Source organism: Malus sylvestris, chromosome 4 (genome assembly GCF_916048215.2).
Source record: "Malus sylvestris chromosome 4, drMalSylv7.2, whole genome shotgun sequence".
NCBI lineage: Eukaryota > Viridiplantae > Streptophyta > Magnoliopsida > Rosales > Rosaceae > Malus > Malus sylvestris.
In genome coordinates this window covers 2,726,663-2,746,756 of record NC_062263.1, presented here as the reverse complement: position 1 = coordinate 2,746,756, position 20,094 = coordinate 2,726,663, and the positions used below count along the sequence as shown (strand labels likewise).

The 20,094-nt window shown below is 38.7% G+C and overlaps 3 protein-coding genes across 7 annotated transcripts in view; all 3 read right to left on the bottom strand.

Annotated features, from left to right (window-relative positions):
* Positions 1-293: 293 nt before the first annotated feature.
* LOC126617843 (uncharacterized) lies at positions 294-5,255 on the bottom strand. Of its 3 annotated transcripts, none has more exons than XR_007621548.1 (4): positions 2,726-5,255; positions 1,519-2,341; positions 1,195-1,222; positions 294-1,063 (listed from the first exon to the last, which is right to left on the bottom strand). XR_007621548.1 is itself a non-coding variant. In XM_050285926.1 (3 exons), the coding sequence occupies exons 1-2, from the start codon at positions 2,842-2,844 to the stop codon at positions 1,552-1,554; spliced, it is 909 nt and encodes a 302-aa protein (XP_050141883.1). In that variant the 5' UTR covers positions 2,845-5,248; the 3' UTR covers positions 294-1,063; positions 1,519-1,551. The 3 variants fall into 3 exon arrangements, 1 of the variants encoding a protein (XP_050141883.1); XR_007621547.1 differs by having other exon boundaries at positions 1,195-1,286; positions 2,726-5,254; XM_050285926.1 differs by lacking the exon at positions 1,195-1,222 and having other exon boundaries at positions 2,726-5,248.
* Positions 5,256-5,959: 704 nt separating this feature from the next.
* Positions 5,960-20,094, bottom strand: part of LOC126617830 (uncharacterized) — a 43,017-nt gene continuing 28,882 nt past the window's right edge. The window contains exons 1-2 of one of the 3 annotated variants that reach the window (XM_050285889.1): positions 10,811-11,091; positions 5,960-9,842 (exon numbers count right to left, since the gene is read on the bottom strand). In XM_050285889.1, the coding sequence (XP_050141846.1) occupies positions 5,975-8,740 (2,766 nt within the window). In that variant the 5' untranslated portion in view covers positions 8,741-9,842; positions 10,811-11,091 and the 3' untranslated portion in view covers positions 5,960-5,974. Of the gene's footprint in view, positions 9,843-10,810; positions 11,092-20,094 lie in introns of those variants that run through there. The other 2 variants (XM_050285890.1, XM_050285891.1) reach the window with 2 other exon arrangements.
* On the bottom strand, positions 13,488-14,628 carry LOC126617845 (uncharacterized). The gene has a single exon (XM_050285928.1). The coding sequence runs from the start codon at positions 14,559-14,561 to the stop codon at positions 13,806-13,808; it is 756 nt and encodes a 251-aa protein (XP_050141885.1). The 5' UTR covers positions 14,562-14,628; the 3' UTR covers positions 13,488-13,805.

Genomic DNA, 20,094 nt, shown 5'->3' with positions numbered 1-20,094 from the left:
GGGAGGATTTGAAGGAATAAGTTTCCTTGGTCGACAATCTATCTTCTACCTTCAAGTTAGACACAATTTGTTTTTCATTTTGACAGGATTAGAACGGGATTAGACATGAATGAAACTTATCCCTTTTAAGTTATCATCCTAACATTTTGGGGGGATTTGAAGGAATAAGTTTCCTTGGTCGACAATCTATCTTCTACCTTCAAGTTAGACACAATTTGTTTTTCATTTCTTCCTTCAACATAGTTCAAATATAGCGAGATATACCATACCAGTCCAGTCCTAGACACCAACGGTTACCATGGTCTTGCCATTAATAGAAACATATCTTTGCTACTTCATTCAGTATTTCTCAACATCCGACTGTGCCAACAGTCCAAATAAGAAATAAAAGAAGTTCAACGTCACATTATTCACAGGTGATGATTTTTTAGGCAAGCAATATCCAATAAGTTGTATTCTTCACAAAAATTATAATCAAAGAGTGAGCAACCCTAGTACAAGTACATTCTCTGGGAATCCACTCAAAAGAAAATAAAAGAAGAAACTGCTACGGTAACATTGTCTCGTCAATAAGATTGTTTACTGCTTGAGGGCAATGGAACCATCTACTTTGTTGAGTTATAGTCGAGTCATAGAAGGACATTTCGTGTGAGCAAGTTTAGGTTTCTGAGGTGTCACAACAGGTGCATTAGCCCGGTGGCATTCATCAAGGAAAGAAAATGACTTGAAAAGATGACCATGACCACTCAGCTATCTCAAGCCTGTGGAACACAACGATGAATAAGTTGGCATCATATGGCAATATTTTGTGGCGTGCTCTCCGGAGGAAATCTGAATCTTGGCTGGAAATGCAAGAGGCCATATGTGTTTTCCTTAGCTTGGACATGGTTTCAGATAAACAGCTGGATGCACCCCACCGTCGAGCAGGCATCCTTTAAATAACGTACGTCACACCCAACTGAGAAGTTCATGGTGCTGGACTTTCTAACTAAACTATACTAAAAGAATAAATTTTGACGATATCCTTTTTCTTGCACAGAGATCTAAGCCATGAAGGACAAACCTGCATAAGTTGACAGAAAACATGACTTACAGCAGAGCTAATGAGTTTGGAACTACTATAACTAAAGTGAAAATATGAAGTCTGACAAACAAGAATTTCACAATATTCAAAGGGAAAGCTGGAAAACGTACATGCTTTGAGAATGCTTATCGGTGTTAGCTGTATCATGTTCAAAGGGAAAGCCGGAAAATATACATGCTTTGAGAATGCTTATCAGTGTTAGCTGTATCATTATTGTTTTTGTTTATAGGAAGATGTATTAGATAACAATCTAGGAACACAGTTTTTGAAATGAAATATCAAATCAGACATTTCTCGTTTCAGACCATTTTATAAACTGTACGACTATGAATGGGTGCATGCAGATGCAATCAAATCAAGTGTAACTAAAATCTTTCTAACTTATGAGCATAGATAGTCAATCAAGGGAGAAAGATAATGAAGCTGAGATTTACCTCATAGAATGTGCGATATTTTTAATATATGTTTCAGACATTCGATTTGCAACCGCTAAACGTGAACTTCACTACAAATTTTTTGCTGGACTGCATGCTGAGATTCGCTGCTTCACTACCATCTCTCTCAAGCTTTTCACTCGAGCAATCCTTGGTTAGATCAGAGTTGCAATCTTGCTTAGCATCGATCAAATTCTCAATTCCTTCACCCCCCTTCTCAAGAGGTACGCTTGAAACGCAACACAATCTTTTAATTCTAAGGAGATCCTCCGGTGTACAAGGCTTGGCTACATCTAAGATATTCCCCATCGACCTCTTCTTATGCTTACCCTTGTGTCGTTTTTTCATATGCCTTGGCTTCCTAGAAGAAGTCAAAGTTTCATTGCACTCAACAACATTAAGGTGTGAACTTGGTATTGTAGTTGAAGGTTGATCAGTTGAAACTATGCTATTGGATGATATGTGGGAACTAAAGTCCGCCTTGTTTTCTTCACGCTCACGACTACTATTTGAAGGAGAGAAATGGCAGTGCTGATTTGAAAGTTTTGATATTGCTTCCTCATTGTCAGAGTATGGTTTACTCCCATCTTCAGTCTCCTCAATGATATCTGGTACTCCGCTTTCGAAGTCAACAGCATTGTTATCATCTTGTTGAGTACAATTCAAACCTACCGCTCCCCTAATCGATTTGATAGCTGAAGTATGGGATTCAAAGGGCGGCAACGCATCACTAATACCATGGTCGAGACAAATTTGCAAGTATTTCTCTGGAAATGGCCAGTTAGAAAATACATCTTTCTGGCGACAATCAAGAACATACTGTCTGCAAAATCAAATTGAAATAGTTACAAACGACGTCTACCTAGTTGACTTTTTTGAGCAAATAACTTTGACATGCAACTCATTTCATTAACATGCATATGTTACTATTACACACAAGGTGAATGAAAATTTGAAACGAACTTCAGCCTCAAAAATTTCACCCAGAAAGGAACAAAGTAATATACAAATGGAAACCTACTTGAAATGAAATACCAATTACAGTGAAAGTTCTGATAAATATACACAGCATAGACGAGAACCGAAATTTGTTCACAAGTGTAACAATATTCAACCCATTCCCCAGGAGCATTATTTTCAGAATCATGCTTCATATATTCCATAAAAAGAAACCCACAAATAAATTATAGATGGGAAGAACAATCACCTTATGGAGAAGGGCGATTCTGGTTGACCGGGGTTATCATTTGGAGCTACTTGTTTCTGCAGAGATTGTGAAACCCCAGTCCCAGCCCGAGCTGGGTTTTTCAGCTGAGATTCAAGCATGAGTGACCAATCAAAATGTTAATATTAGGCACAAACAAAACAAACCCACTTCAAATTTATGGAGCAATATGGGATAATGGAACAAGAATTAGATCCAAAGCAACCCAAGAACCCTTTGAGCCAAAGAAACGATCGAGGATTGAGAAAAATAAAGCGCAAATTAAGCCACAGCTGGTGAGGTGGGGTTGAGGAGAGTACAAGGAGTGTTGTCGATAATTAATTAAATTAATGAGACGAAATAAGAAAAGGGAGAGAAATGTGTAACATTGGGTTGGAAATTACAGAGGAAAAACAACGGTGATTAAGCTCAAAAGGGTTTGGAATTTGGAATGGAAAGGGTGTGTGTGTGGCTCAAGAGAAGGAGATGAACATATGTGGAAAAATGGATGGCACGGAAGAATTTAATAGAGAGAGATGTCTACAGAACAGTTGTGCAAGAACCATTTCTGTTTCTGGGAAATCTGAAGAATGTTACAGATGGAAATTGGAAGAGAAATTTGAATGGACTGAGATTGTTTCCTTGTGAGTCGACTTTGAGAGAGAGAGAGAGAGAGAAACGGAGAGAGAGAGGGAGAGAGAGAGAAACGGAGAGAGAGAGAGAGAAGGAGACGAAGTAGAAGAAGAAGGTCGAAGAGGCACTACTTGTAGTTATTTTCCTCTTTTTTTTCCTTATTTGGGGCTTCTTTTTTTTTTCTTTCCTTATCCTGGAAAAATAAAATAAACGAGAAGACAGACCGAGGGTTGGTTGACCATATAGGGGCACCCAGAAATGGGTTCAGCCTAACTTGTCCTAGCCTCCTCAAGTGGAGAAATTCTTCAGTCCGAACGGCGTATGTGGCCACCCGGCACAAGGGCGTGGACCGGAGGGCGGGCGAGACCAAAATATGGGAAGTGAGGTGTTTTATGCGTGCTGTTGGATGACCATGCGGTCCGGTTTTCAGCACGGAAGAATGTCTCCACGGATCCATTGGAGAAAAAGAAATTTAGATTTTGAAGGACATACATGCAAGGGAAAGAGCATGCATCTGCAGATTTCTGCACAATATTGATTGGAAACCACATTTCTGCATAAGATTACAACCAAATAATACTGAATAATGCATGCCATTGACATGCCATCACTTGGATAGGTAGAGAGAAATCGATCTGAGAAATCTATGGTTGTGACTGTTCTGACTTGTGAGAGCAGAGCTTTAAATTTACTTGTATGTTTGCATCAGGAGTTCTTGTTTGTTTTGTTGTTTTAAGTTTGCGGTTATGTCTCAGCTTGTAATATCCGTAGCCTGTTGATCGCATGCTTGCTCAGGCATTCGCATTTGCGTTACGATTTTTTCTTTCTTTTGGTACCTGAATCCTGACCAACCACAAAAATTTCATCCATCCCACATCCATGAATATACAGGCGACAAGCTGCTAGCGCGTTTGATGTATATTCTCCTCCATCCGTTATGCGTATGATGAAGCGCATGCCCATCACGTTTCATCTTCAAACTTGTCATCGATCGTATGGTTCCATTCGATGTCCACTGGTGGCCTTTGCGTATTGCATAGCAAAATTTGTTGGACAAATGCATGCATTTGTCCATGGATGATCTGTAGCCCCGGATCTCAGTTAAGAGATACATCGGCGTGACATATCTGTGCAATATTTGCGTGCGGTGAAGCTGAAATGAGAAGGCTGTCAATAGTATGGGTACCCAACGTACAACGGCAAAAAGTTTAACAGTTATGAGACTAATAGAGCTAGGAAGGAACAAGGGATGCCGCGGCAACTTTGGTGTATCCTCCTCAGATGAAACTGACTTCTCTCAACTGCAGAAGGCTAAGATCTCCTCTCTTGAGGCATATATACACCATTACATATATGTGGTTGACAAGTGCCCACATTATGTCTTCCCCCAAACCTACTCTAATTTTCAGCTTTCGGATGAACGATTACCAGAAGATGAAACGGGTACTATGTATAGAATCTTGATATTCGAGTCTGTCAACCGTTCCCTACTCTTCATCCCAAGTAGTACAGTAATTTGTAAGAAGGTACAAAAATGAAACTGCATCCGCGGGGAGTGTGTGAACTGTTGGAATATTTACGTGTGTGATTAAATGTTATAACAAAGGGGTGGTTGTTATGCACTTACACTCGGATCTTTGAGCTTAATTTAGGAGCAGAACCAAAGGAGGCGAGGCTAACGATTGCCCCCTCGATTACTAGTGACGTTGCCAACACCAACATACTGATTCTCTAATGTCTTTCTATAACAAACATTACAATGAACTAATCCACATTTACTGTGATTCTGTGAATGCACGCTACTCCGACTGCTGAACTTTTAATATGAATATTGTACGACAAGTTAAGGAGCTACTGCATGTTTGAGCTGAACGTAAATGATTAATAGGGTTTCTGTATACAAGATTTTTCTTAGGATTGTTATTCTCCGCTTGATACAAGAAGGAAAGCTGATAAACCATATGAGCTGCTCGGGTAAAAGTTAAAAGGACGAAACTGCAAGGAATTAGAACGAAACCATGAAAAGAGCATGTAAATCTCCTTCACCATACGACATTACAATCCAACGCAAAACAATCAGCTTGCAAGGAGCCAAATTCAAAGACACGACGAGTTAAACCAATATCGGAAGTGAAGCTGAAGCTCAGCAGATAATGCTGGAAAGCTCGCGTAATGGACAACAACGAGTGCATGAAAATCAAAAGGCCTCGCAAAGAGCGGAGACCAAAATGCAGAAGTGCAGAAGGCAAATTGCATATCATTGTTCTCGTCGTTGAGCGAGCCTCCCCCACCCTCCCCACCCCACCCCGGCCCGGCCGCCCTTCTCGTGGCCATGGACGCATATGTGTGAAATCTTGCGTTTGCTTGAAACAACCGTTTTTTTTTTTTGTGGCAATTGTACGGATATATAAGAATTGTATCTTTCTTTTCCTCTTAAATCTACTTCTCAATTCATCTTGTACAAGTGAAATTTTACTCGTATCGATAACATCCGCCTGCGTTCTTCCACTCGTCGTTAATCTAAAACTAATTACAGTGAGAACAAGTCGACAACGGAGGTTTTAAGAAATGGAAAGAAAAAAAATTGCAGGAACACAGGAAAAATTCAAGAGTAATGTATTAGCTATTTGATTCAATATGGGAGCAGGATTCTTTGTACAAGTCAAAACTGTTTTGCCATTCTACGAATTGTTTCTTCAATACATTGTATGCACTCAATTCCTTCTGCTTAAACTTCATGTCAGATGCATCAAACTTCAACTCTACTGGACAAAGATCATCAAACAGTTCCAGTCTGACGTTATCCTCACTACCGCTGGGAGCGGGCTTCTTCTCAGACACTTTAGAAATTACGGTGTGAAATCTGTCGTCCTTGAAGACAGATTTGCCCCGTATATGGTCCATTGGAGATCCTGTACCTGCAACTGGGTGGTATGAAAAGAAAGGTTTCGGTTTTTGAGTGCATCTCCATGTCTCTTCTCCAGCATTAGCAAGGGAGCCCGCTTGTTCATTAACAATCCCAGCGTCAGGTTTAGAAACAGTCATTTCACTGGCGACCTGCATGATCTCATTACAGCTGCGACTAATTTCTGCCTCTACTGAAAATTTACCTGACTGTTCATCTTGCGAATTCAGACACCCATTGCGAAGTTCATGAAGTGTAAGCAATATAGGAAGAGGAAGAACTGGACCGACAAGGGCATCACCGGGTTTCACTTTCTGTGACCACTTACTGCTGCGGCATGAAGGCTTCCTTAAAATAAAAGGAGGCAGCTGGGATTGGTCCGGTACGGCAGAGAATTCCAAAGCCGACCTCTTTTCGTCCACAAGCACTTCAAGGATTTCAGGGTAGTTAGAAAAGGCCAGTTGCAGAAGTTCCATTGGCAATTCTGACCACAATCTCTTCAAAACAACTTCATGTATGCTTGTTGGCAAGCTGATGTCATTTAAAACACTTGTGACTGCAGGAGATGATCTAAACTGACCAAAGCCACAAGCCCGTAACTTTTTACATAAAAGCTCATGGTATTCTGGGCTAAAAAGTTCCGTCCCTTGAACAATCTTAGAGGGAATTTTCATTTTGGTATCTAAGACTTCATCAAGCTTATCATTTAGATAAGCACAGAGGTAGTCCAGTTTAAGGTACTTAAATCTCCTAGGGAATTTGTATTCCTCATCAGCTAGGGAATCCAGAAAATAATCCTTAAAATACAACGATTCCCCATGCGATTCTTCCACCTTTTTTACAGGATCCCACGATGCACAGTATCTCTGTAATTCTAGCTTCCCCGAGGACATAAGCCTGAGCAATGTAAACCCACCGAATTTATCTGGCTCAGAAAGCAGAGAAGACAATTCTTTGTTTACAATGCCAAAACCCAAAACTATTTCTTTCTTCTGTTGCCAATCAACCCATTCAGAAAGAGCGTCTTTTACAAACTCCTCTCTTAATATACAGTTTCCACAATGGCACTCGTTGCCCGGCAGTAAAACATCTGAAGGTAGCTCCCATGCATAAAATGACTTCCGAAGTTCTGCTACTTTGGAAGCAACTGATCCTATTGGAGTTGGGAGGGAAGGGCCATAGCAAACGGTATTAAACTGACAGTTCCAAAATGACCCCATCACAATGCAAAAACCCGAGTCAGAAGACCACTTATACATGTCTTCCCTCGAGTGTGACCTCAATTCTGACAGTCTAAAAACATCAAGATAGCTTGGTTTATCAAGGCCATGAGCCCATTGCAACACCGGCATCAATGGTTTGCGCACATCACAAAGAAGTAACAACATGTCAGAAGCTAAAACAAAGTGAAAATCATCAGAAGCAGTCCTTGAAAGCACAAGGAACTGCTCCTTTTCAACTGGGACATACATATGCAACGTCTCAATCTTCATCAAACAAGTCACACTACATTCACGGGACCTCAAATCAACTAAGAAAACTGCATCTGAACGCGCAACGATCAAAACTCTAGGATGCCAACTGAATTCACAACTCAACCACCTATAATTTCTTGAAGTACTCAAAACATCGCCATTATCCCATACTACTTTCAATCTGGTCCCTTTAAACTTAAAATTATGGGTTTTCGGACGAGACTCCAAATCAAACAAAAACAAAGCACCATTTTCTAACAAAACCACACTCTCTTCCTGTAAATGTGGACTCCAAGAGGCATGTACAACACAGCAAGTCTTGAAAACCTTACTGCCCAAGTAACTTAAACTAACTTTATTACCCAAATTCGAACTCGTATCTCCAACCTTTACAGTAAACCACTGGACAGAGTACATAGTAGAAGCCAACAAATACCCAATTGTAACAGAAGAATCATTACCTCTTGAACTTGAAAACCCAGGAACTGGGTTCACCGAAATCCTCGAAATCCGGTAATTGGACGGACCCCTCAAACCCAAAACCTCGCCGCTTTCATCAGCTTTGACACCAAAGGTCGAATCTTTTAGCACCAACTGCAAGAACCCAACTTGGTCAGAGTTCTGGCCGGTGGAGAAGAACACAACGATGGTGTTAATCTGCGGGCACTGGAGGAGCTCAAGGCGGTTGTGGAGGAGGGAAGAGACGACATCGTGTTTGTGGTTGTGGGGGCCCAATAGAGAGGCGATGGAATGGGAGGTGGAGGGAAGAGGGGCGGAGTCCGGGGAGGAGGTGAGGAGGAAACGGGGGAGAGAGAGGTGGGGCAGAGGAGGGAGATGGGGGAGAAGGCACGAGGAAGAGAAGAGGACGGCGGCGGAGTTGGGTTTAGGGTTGAAGATGAGGGGGCCGAGGATGGGTTTAAGTGAAGGGTTTGAGAGGAGGAGAGGAGGCTTGAAGACTGATGAGATTGGGAAGAGAGATTTCCACTCCTCTGGGATTATGTTCATGTCCACTGTTGATTGATTGATGGATCGATCGATCGCTTCAAAAGTCCCTCCAAACGCTTCTGCAAAATTGGAGAATTTTTTAGGGTTTTAAATTCGTAGTTTACAGCAACTATAAATCATTTCCAAAAAAGGAGACAAAGTTTGGATAACAGCACATAATAATGAATTGATATCAAAAGCTACCAACAGCTTAACTGCATTCACAAACACATATATCGCTATACACAAAATACATATTTTACTTCTGAAAATCCCATAAAACCACAAATCAATACATTCATCTAAATAATTCAAAAATTAACAGAACAGCTAAACCAACATGGTAAAATAAGTCTTTAATTTACATTAACATTCTATTTACTTTACATCAAGAGCATATGTGCAATCCAAAGGGGAGATTTCTAAGTTAAAGTTATATACATTTCCAAAAGTTTACCACATTGATTAGCCGTTCAGTTTGCACCTGCATTTTACTAACTCTACGTTAAGAGTTCTCAGTACAACCAAAAAAACCAGATATCAACGACTAAAAAAACTAAAACACATTCCTAATTTTCTAGGAAGATAACATCATGACAGAATATTCTAAAACAATATGAGAGCATTAACATGCAAAAACATTCTAGGAAAGCAAATAGTCTTCACAGAACATTGCAAATACAGATAATCTTCACAGAAGACTGCAAATTAACATGTTCCATCTAAAAAGGATCACCATAGTCTTCTTCCTGCCATTATGTTCACTTAGTCATACCGTGTACTAAAGTATAGACACGACCAATCGCATAAGATATGACTTGAAAATGTAATAATATTCAGATGAAAAGCAACCAGGTTCCGACCACAGCGATATGCCAAAAAAAATATCATTCAAGACCACATCATACAGCCCATCTTGTCGTTCCAAAATTTGCGATAAAAATCAACTGCAATCCAAATTCAAATGCCAAAATTATCAAATAGTGTTTTAAAAGATTATAAATTTTTTTAACTAAATTATCAAAATTTATTCACAACGTCCTCTTCTTTCCTGTAAAAGGAGGCAGCTTATGGCTTCTCAGTTATGATAGCAATCCACTGGTAAAATCCATGGCAGAATTCCCTAAATCATCACACAAAGGTGCACCTTAGTAATTTTACATATGACTCATTTGACTACTTTTGGCATACTCAAAGGAAACAAAGTAATAGAAGACTTGGCCGTAGTCACAGTTAGCTACAACAATATGCTTCCCCCTCTACACCCAAGTTCGAATCCCCCTCCCCATAGTATATATTAGATTGGAAAATCGATCGAATACAAATATAGAAAAACAAAGTAATAATTCATGTTCTTTTCTTAAACCATACCTGCTACTATTTGATAAAGAGAATGATATAGTAGTTTTGTGCACAATCTATTTAGCAAAATGTGCTTGGTGTGCTAGACACAATGTCTCCAACTCTAGTAGAAAAATTAAAAATTAAGGGGTTCCTCAAGTTTCTATTAGAATCCGGCACGCTACGTTAGGGATACATAGAAAACACTCCTGATTTTAGTTCATTTAAATGACATTAATATATGTAGTTTTATAGACTTTCAAATGAACGACAAAATGACTGCAATATGATAAATAGTTCTCAAAATAGCTGCTTGAAATGAAATTAAAGAACAGAGACCAATATATTGGTGTTGTTTCCATAGTCATATAGACTTTCTTTCCTGTTTCTTTTATTTGAGAACAAACCAACTTGTAACTTCCACCCAATTTCCTCTTTATAATTCAGCTGCCAATAGGAATCAAATTACCAAGATTGATAATTATAGTGTAAAAAGACTCATCCTTCTGATCTATACAAAGCAAGTGAAAATCACATATCCGAAAAAAGTTCTAAACGTTGGTGAGAAGAACATGCTCAGAGGGTAGAAACACTAAAATTTCTAATACTATCATTCAGCCATTACATATCTTCTACCTCCATATCAGTTCCAAGTGCTAAATTTCACAAACCCTAATCTAGATTTCACAAACCCTGATCTAAATTTCACAAACCCTAAAATTCAAACCCTAAATTAATTCCAAAATTTACCTGATTTGGGGGAGAATCGATGCACAGTGCACTGGAATCTGGATGAAGAGGTCGAGAGAGATCAGAGAGGTGAGCGGCGCCGGTGGCCGTGGCTCTGCCTCTGTGCCATGAAGGAAGGCTCCTCCACAGTGAGGGTCTGAGGGATGAGAAGTCGAGAGAGAGAGAGATCAGAGAGGTGAGTCACTTGTGTGATGTGGGTGTGGCCGGATTCTGAGGTGAGGTCGAGGAGAGTGGTGAGGTTGTCAGGTGAGGTCGAGTCGAGAGACGGAGAGAGCGCGACTGAAATGAGTTCTCTGTGGGTTTGAACTTTGATTTGTATTCAACGGTTGAGATTAAATCTCAACCAAATCGGACGGCTGTTACAATTTCAAATATATATTTAAAATTAACTAATATTTTTTTTATTTCGTTTCGGGATTACTGAACGAATGAATGTGTGAGACCGATTCCTATACCGAAATTTAGGAATCGGTTCGGGATTGGGTACCGAAATTTTCGGTTTGGGATTTTTTCGATTAGTGATCGGGATTTTTTCGGTATTTTTTTTCCACCCCTGAAACACCACATCCTTGAAAGACACTTGAAAAAAAAAATTTCTCCAATCGTATAATGACATACATATGTGATGTTCAGCCTTGCATTCAAAACACAGTGAAAAATCTCTTGTTGACATGACCAATTTCTCTCTGACTTTAATTTTAGCCCATTACCTCTAATTTCCCCCTGCAGTTAGATTTTCTAATTTCCTATCTAACATTCCGTCCATCTTGATCACGTGTTGTCCACTTGAGAAATTTATGAGGACAGAAACGTTATTTAAAATGCAGATTGACTTTTATCTCAGTCTACTCTTACCCAATATTCTATCCATTAAGATATTGAACAACAAAAACATGATTTATGGTTAAATGGTGGTCATTTTAGTATTTTCATTATAGCATCATATTCGTCTATTTTTTTTTTTTACTTTAAAATATCTTAATAATTTTGAATATGTTTAATTTTTGCAATAATGATCTAAAAATGATAAAATAAATTATACACAATTTTGAATCGTTGAAAAAAACAATAAGAATGAGCCTTACTTGGTGACCCTCAGACCAACTCCACCGTGGGAGCTTGCCCAATGGACCAGCCATTCCACCAACCCCATAGCCAGAGCTGGAAGCTCCAGCCCATGCAAGGCGTGTGGATGAAAGGGGCCCGAGGGAAAGGCCCGACAAGAATCGCTAGCCCAAGGTGGAGATGATGTAAGGCGGACGTCAGGGCGACGTCAGCCACGTTATATTTATTTCTGGTTAGGCGCATACATTGCACGCACGCGTGGGGCGAGTCCCCGACTGGATTTGAGGCGCTGGGGCTCGCGGCACAGCGTCATAAATGTTACCGTTGGAGGCCACGTGGCGCCTTCTCGTCCGTTGGATTTCAACAGTTATTTTTTGTAGACCGTTGGATTTCCAACGGTAAAAAAAATCAAATGTTAAAAATTAATTAAAAAATCCGATTTTTTTTTTAAATAAAAAAAAATTGATTAAAAATATTATCCGAAATTACAAATAAAATTATTTTGTATTATTTTATAAAATTAAAAATACTAATATTTTATTACCTATTATCATGGCTATTTAGTGTAGGGGTGGAAATGCAAAAGGCAGTTACTGTTCATTAAGGTAGTTACTATTCATTAGAGGCTATTCAACAGTGACTTGCCCTAGGGGGCCTTAGCAACGGTGGAGTTGCTGTCAGATATTTTATTCGATGGATTCTTGACTAGATGAGGATTGATACCATACATGTCGCATTGTCGTTGTTCATGCGATCTAGCGAAATCCCCCTAAGTGGAATAAAAAACAAGAAAGGTTTGATTCCTTAAGATGAAAAAGGAGTTCCTCCTCAAAGATACTTTGTGACCGATTTACGAAACTTTGTGTTCATAATTAGAACCTTTTATAATATAAATCAATTTGTAAATATCATCTTTGCAAAAAGTCAGTAAAAAATACGAGCTCTAACAAAATAGATAGACGGTTCGTTATAACCCCTTGTCTCGCCTTTTATAGACTCTCCTTCTCGCTTGCTTACCTAGCTCTTGTCTAAGTGACTCTTCCTATTTCTAGGTTTTTACATGGATGAGATTGATCACATTTGATCAGTGAGAAATTCTGACACCAATAATTTACACGTGAGTATTTTTAATAGAATTTGTCCATATGTTTTCATATAGTTTGATGACCAAACGATCGCGTATTTGTATAGAAGGTCTTTATTGAGTGATTAATAAGAGGAGAGTTTTGATCATGAGCACGAAATCACGTAAATCTAAGTAACTCCTCATTAATCTTAAAGGGCCAAGTTAATTCCATTACTACTGTAAATTAACAATTTCTTGTATGCCAAATTTCATCCCTTTATCCTTTAAAAAAAAAAAAATCATCCCTTTATCATAAGTAAAGTTCTAAAAGACGTTAGGTGTTAGTCGAGTAGTGAGCTAAGGTCTAGCGCGGTAGCGCCTACACACCTAGGCTGAGACCTAGGCGGACTAGTCGAATTTAAATAAATTTATTATATATCGTATAAATAAGTGTGTATTTACACTTAAAAAAACAAAGAATTGTATACAAAAGTTGCAAAATAAAATAACATATAGATTATAAAGTACTAAAACATATTGAAAACATGAGGAACGAGTATATATTGAGTGTTCATCTAAGTATTCAACAAGTCTCTTACATTTTATTGAAAAAATAAAATGCAAAATGAAAGTTATTGATTTTCTATCTAAGTGAGAGTCGCGACCTAGCGGGTGCCTAGACTGGTTTGGGCAGGCTAGACGGACACCTACGTGAGTCTAGGCGCTCTTTCTTAATTTTCAAGCATCTAAGGACTAATCGTGACGGTGACCAACCACCTAACATATAGATGGGGCTTAGACGGCGCTAGGCAGGAATTTTGACAACAGTGATCATAAGGTGAAGAATTGTTCCAAGAAGCATGACTATTGACTAGTACCATATTGCTCTAATTCTTCCTGGAGCTTCTGGATAATCATGTCCTTCTCAGCAATGGTCTCAGCAAGTCTCCTATTCTCCTCCCTCAGCACCTCAAACTGACACACCACACTAGCAATCTGAGCTTCAATGGCCTCATCACTCAACTCAAAAGCACTCTCAACCACCCTAACAACACGCCACAAACTGACCACAACAAGCAGCCCGCCACCTTTTCTCTCAAGAAACTCTTCTAACACCAACGCACCCATCAAAACAACCCCGTCGACCATGTACCCCGGACGCCTGAAAAACGTAGACATGCCGAGAGCAACGGCCTGAGCCACCGTCTTCGCCGAAAGCACGGCGAGAATAGCAATCCCCACCCAATGGTACCAGATTTCTTGTGTCCTACTGCTCTTGTTTGGTGGTGCTGTGTTGCACTTGGTAAATAAAGATGAGGAGAGTTCGAGGATGGTGAGAATGAGATCAGTAATCAGCAACGAAATACAAATTGTATGAACTGGTTTGGACTCGAGGAAATTGGCCAAGTGAGTCCTCCATGGTGCTCTATTAACATTAAGGTCTTGAAACTGTGTGGAGTTGTTGCAGAGAAACTTCTGCCATTGTTGCCTTCTGTGCCAGCTCCTTGTGAGACGTTGGATTGAGGATTCAATGGATTCAATGGAGAATGATGAGGTGGTGGTTGTGAGAGGGCCAGGTAGTTGTTGAATCTGAGATGATGAGGACCCTTTGTTTTTCATTTTTTTGGTTGATTGGTATTCTTTTAAGTTTGTGTTTGGTTGATTACGATGATATTTATGAAGGATAAGTTTTATGTTTGGTCCTTGTAGTTTGATTTCTTTTTCACTTGAGGCCCTGCCATTTCAACGTTAGCGATTCTAGGCATCTAGTTTGGTTTGGTTTGGTTTGACGTACTGCGGGCCTGTTTGCTTTCTTCATGGTGAACTTGGGGTTCGGATGACTTCTCCTATTTTACTGCATTATGATAATTTGAGTGTCACATACCTTGCAACTAATCCAATTCATCATGCTCGCACGCATTATATCCAGCTTGATTATCACTTTGTACGTGAAAAAGTTGCTATTGGTAGTCATCGTGTTTGTTATATTCTCTTCTCACTAAAGCTCTTCATTAGCCTCGTCATGGTCTCCTTTGTTTCAAACTTGTCTCATTCGGCTCGTCCAGTTTGCAGGGGAGTTAGACTAGAATTAATTGCTCTGAAATCCTCTCCGTGATTGTAGCATGTAATATAGGAATGCAATTTCTAATTGTAATACGGTAAAATTCCTACCTCATTAGAGATTAATATAACCCCTATATGCATTGTAATAATTTTCACACGTCAACGTAATGAGTCATAATTCTACAAAAAACCAAGGATTTGAATGCTTACTAAAAAAATTACATGGCTAAAATTGCCAAATTAAAATGTTCAGGTCTAAAACGATAAAGTGGTCAAACTAGAAAGGGGACAAATGTGATTTGCTAAGAAGAGACATCCATACTTAAAGTCCAAGCTTTATATGCTTTGGGGACACGTTGAATGCCATACCGCAGTTGTACTTGTATTGCATGCGACACCAGGAGTTTGGAGAATGCGTCAAGCATCGTGCACCGATCAAGCTTGAGCCTTTTTCAGTTTTTGTTTTTGTTTTCTTCAATTTTAATACCAAAAGTAGAAAAAAATAGGATAAGGGAAGGGGAAATAAAAGAAACAAATCGATGATAAAATAAAATTCATCGAAGAGAGTTATAGAACCTTAAAATTAATTGGCAATATAAGAAGTAACTTAATAAGCTCAACAACTTACAAGTATGTGTAAGGTATCTTATGCTCAATAACTTACAAGTATGTGCAAGATCTCTTCTTTCGACAACCATATTATTTCGGTATAATAACTGCGTGCTATGAAGGAGAGATTTTCTCTTAAGACCAATTTATCGTTTTAGTGATGTCATTCAATAAATTAATAATTGCTAGTTGTTACTTGCTTGAAAGGTGAATTATTCATCCAATAGTAGCTTGCCACGTGATAATTTGGTGACAAAAGAGTATCCCCGTTAAATAGGAGAATTGATCAAATATAGCAAAAAATTAGCCCTTAATTAAAAAATGTTAATTTTTTTTTAACTTTCAAATATATCCAAAATCTCACTTAAATAGATACAAATACTCTCAAATTACATGAATAACGAGTTATTGACTAAAAAACTTCTTGTGCTATGTATAATCAAGTGTTGATCTCACTAATATTTTTCTCATTTTCTTTTACGAAGAAGGTTTTTCTCAATTTTATTTTTTAATAAATAACCAAATAAACCTTTCTTGCATGGTTCCCACAAAATATTAGAATGGTTACATACTTTATTCATATAGCAAAAAGTGAACTACTAGAGTAAAGAAATAAAAGTAAATTAACTTTAGTTGTAACATCTCACATCGCCCAGGAGAGTGGATCTTGTAAGTTTTATATATATATTCTCATCTCTACCTAGCAAGAGGCTTTTAAGGAGCTCACTGGTTTCGGGTTCCATCGGAACTTTGGCATGGTCGGGGCCCAAAGCGGACAATATCGTGCTATGGCAGAGTCGAGCCCGGGATGTGGTGGGAGCTCAGGCCAGGATGTGACATTAGTTGTCTTCAATTTAAAGGATTGTAAGTACAACCAAAATAAACAATAAAATGATCAAAATAAAATATTTACTCACTACACTCCAAATTTAAAAAGAGTTCTATAAAGTAAGATGAAGTGGAATAAGATTTTCAACAACGGCCATTTAAACCATGTTGATGCACAAAATCGGATTGATCTTGGACCAGCTTAAATCCAATTGTAAATCATAGACACACAAGAGCACAACGATATATCGTGGTTCACTCAAAGTTGGGGCTACGTCCACATTTATGTAGATTCAATTTCACCATGTAAACTGAGAGTTACATTGTACATAGATGTTTGTTGCTATAGAGGTTAGGGTTTGCTATCCTTCTAAAGTGAAGGTGAGAGGTCCCTTTTATAGAACTAGGGTTTTCCTCCCCTCTTACATACTTCATGGGCATAATAAGGAGGCCCAAATATTGAGTCCCAATCTATAGTACAAAAAATCAAAATTTGAACACTTCCGAGTTAAATTTTTCTTATCCATGTGATGGGATCCTCTTTTCATTTTGCGTCTTCTTCGTGTAATTGGTGGAAGGACAATTCTTTTCTGCACATTATCAGTTACTATCCAATCAATCTGATCACCAACTAGCCAATAGCTTATGCATAAGCAATATGACCAAAAATTTGTAGTATGATAATGAAAACACATAGGATAACGTGAAATTTATCAATACCTACATGCAACACAAGCATGTGAGCAAGGTAGTTGGTCAAGATCAAATTGTCTACATGTACAACTCTTTTCCTCTAAATTCACAACTCCAACACGAGATACATCATATAAATAAAATAAGTAAACTGCGATGAACGATACCTACATAATCACATGCATATACATACATATTGCTCAAACAAAAGAATAACTGAACAACAAAAAGAAATCTGCATAGAAACTATACAAGCAATTTGCACACAAATGATCAACAATAATTCTTGTTAAAATGATATGGTGATTGAGATTGAAAAAAAAAAGACAAGTGAGATAAAAGACAAGATGTAGGACTTTAATTCTTCTTCTAATAGGGTTTTGATTTGGGAAATTTTATTTAAACCCATGTAATTTCTTTCTACACCCAACTTAAATTTTAAATGTTAATTGTCTATTTTACCCTATTGCATAATTACTATTAAATACAAAGTGAAATTAATAATAAAACTCAAATTTCTTAATAAACCTAGACACTATAATTAAACCCTAGCATCTCCCTTTGTTTATCCTACGTCTATTTTGGCTAAAACCGTAATACTTCTGATAGAGAAAAACAAGATTTTTTTATTAATGGATATTGATTTTGAAGTTTTGAATCCTCCAACTAAGGTATGACTCAATTTATGGATATTTTGTTTGTTTGCTTATTCTTTGGATTAAATTTCATACTTATTATATTGGGTAAAAGACTGTTTACTACCCTCATGTTTCATGGTTTTCAACATTTAGTACATCAAAATTTTTTCGTCTCAGAGTAATACCTAAAGTGTAAATTTTGGGACAGTTTCATACATTTGTTAGTCAAACTGTTAATTCTCCCGTTAAGTGATGACGTGGCGCCCATGTGGACAATGATTGGGCACCACGTGTCATTAAAAATATTAAAATATTGTTATTAAAAAAATAAAAAAAAATAAAATAAAAACCTTATCGTCTTCCCCACCCCGACCCCCTCCCTTCTCTCTCCCTTCCATTCTCTGCACCTACCCAACCCCCAACCTCTGCACCTTCCCCCACCCCCCTATATTCCCCCACTGCACATCCAAATCAAGTAAATTAACCTGTCTTCCACCTCCCTTCCTTCTTCCCTCTGCAACATTCTCTTCGGCTCCCCTTTTTCTCTCCCCTATTTTTATCCCCCCTTCTCCACAACCACCACCGCTTCCACCATTCCTCTCCTAACCCCACCCCCTCTTCCTCCTCATTATCTTGCACCCCAACCCAACCCCACCCCCTGTCCCTCTTCCCCGATCCCCCTCATTCCTCCATCTTCACCTCTCTCTCCCAATCACCCTCCCTCTTCACCTCTCTCTCCCAAGCATAGTCGATTGGAGGGTCCATCATCGAGTTTGGATCCGAGCTTCTCCATGTCCAGCAAGTGCCGAAGATTTTGTCCTCAGAGCCGCCCAGCTCCTCGAAGCTACAGGACGGGCTTCGAACGGGTCCTAAAGCAGATCCAGGTCGTCGGGATCAGAAAATGGATCTCGGATTGGGTTCGACGGTGGTAGGAGCCCCGGAACGGGGCGCTCGGAGTTGTGTCTGGCAACAGCTGCGCCATGCGTCTTGAGAGCTGGAGCTCAGATCCGGTTTCGGGTTGGCTGATTCTTGCATTTTGTCAAGTCTAGTTTCGGGGTGGGGGAAGGTGCAGAGGTTGGGGTTGGGTAGGTGCAAAAAAGAGAAGGGTATTTTGTCGAGTCCAGTTTCTGGGTGGGGGAAGGTGCAGAGGTTGGGGGTTGGAGAGAGAAGGGAGGGGGGGTCGGGGTGGGGAAGATGATAGGTTTTTTTTTATTTATTTTATTTTATATATATATATTATAATAATAATAATAATATTTTAATATTTTGAATGACACGTGGCGCCCAGTCATTGTCCACATGGGCGCCACGTCATCACTTAACGGGAGAATTAACAGTTTGACTAACGGATGTATGAAACTGTCCCAAAATTTACACTTTAGGTATGACTTTGGGACGAAAAAAAATTGATGTACTAAATGTTGAAAACCATGAAACATGAGGATAGTAAACAGTCTTTTGCCCTATTATATTATATTGTATTTGTTTTTCTCTGCCGTCTGCCTTCTCCCCATAACACCATTGCAAGGACTTTTGATTAGTAGTGCAAAGACATATAACTTGATTCTTAGTGCAAATAACGATTGCCCAACCTCATAAACCTTGACCACTCATTAGCGGGTGGCATGTCTCCATCCAATTATCCAAAGTATCAAGGTCAAATGTTTTTTTGGCAAAGTGATGGACTGAACTGGAGCTTGCATTGCTTTCTCTGGCAAATTCAAATTTGTGGAAGGATCTCTTGGATCCCAAGTCTATGGATGAGTTTGGTAGCAGGAAAAAAAAACAGCCATGGAAATGCTAGTCATATGCAATTATACAGGGGCAAAGGACGCCTCTTTGAAGAAAAAACATTTTGAATTGGGTTTGAGAGGGTAGTTTAGGTAATAAATTTAGGTTTAAAGAGATATTAATTCTTTAATTAAAAAAATATGGGTGGAGAGAGTAAGTTAGGTGTAAAAAAATGTTAGATGAGTTCAAATAAAATTTTCCTTTTGATTTTGCTATCAGGTTCTCTAGTTCTTCATCTAATAGGATTTTGGTATTTTAGTTTATTTGATTATTAAAGGTATTGTAATTATTTAAGCCAGATTTTGAATATATTTAAGATTTTAGATAAAAGCTGACATTTTGGAAAATTGAGGGCTAGTTTTTTGAATTGAATCCCATCCTGATCTATTTTGTGGGGATCTCATTTATCGTATATCGTGCGGTAAAAAATTATTTGGTTTTTTTATTTAAAATTAAACGTAAATAGTATCTTACAAAAACAGACCACACGATATACGATGAATGGTTACGATGTAGGAATCCCCATAAAA

What these genes read in the sequence shown, in the direction of transcription:
- LOC126617843 (XM_050285926.1), bottom strand. Translation starts at nt 2,844, where the DNA reads ATGCTTGAATCTCAGCTGAAAAACCCAGCTCGGGCTGGGACTGGGGTT. An exon ending in GAATCGCCCTTCTCCATAAG is followed by an intron (nt 2,342 to 2,725) that starts GTGATTGTTCTT and finishes TTGATTTTGCAG; the next exon opens with ACAGTATGTTCTTGATTGTC.
- LOC126617845 (XM_050285928.1), bottom strand. Translation starts at nt 14,561, where the DNA reads ATGAAAAACAAAGGGTCCTCATCATCTCAGATTCAACAACTACCTGGC.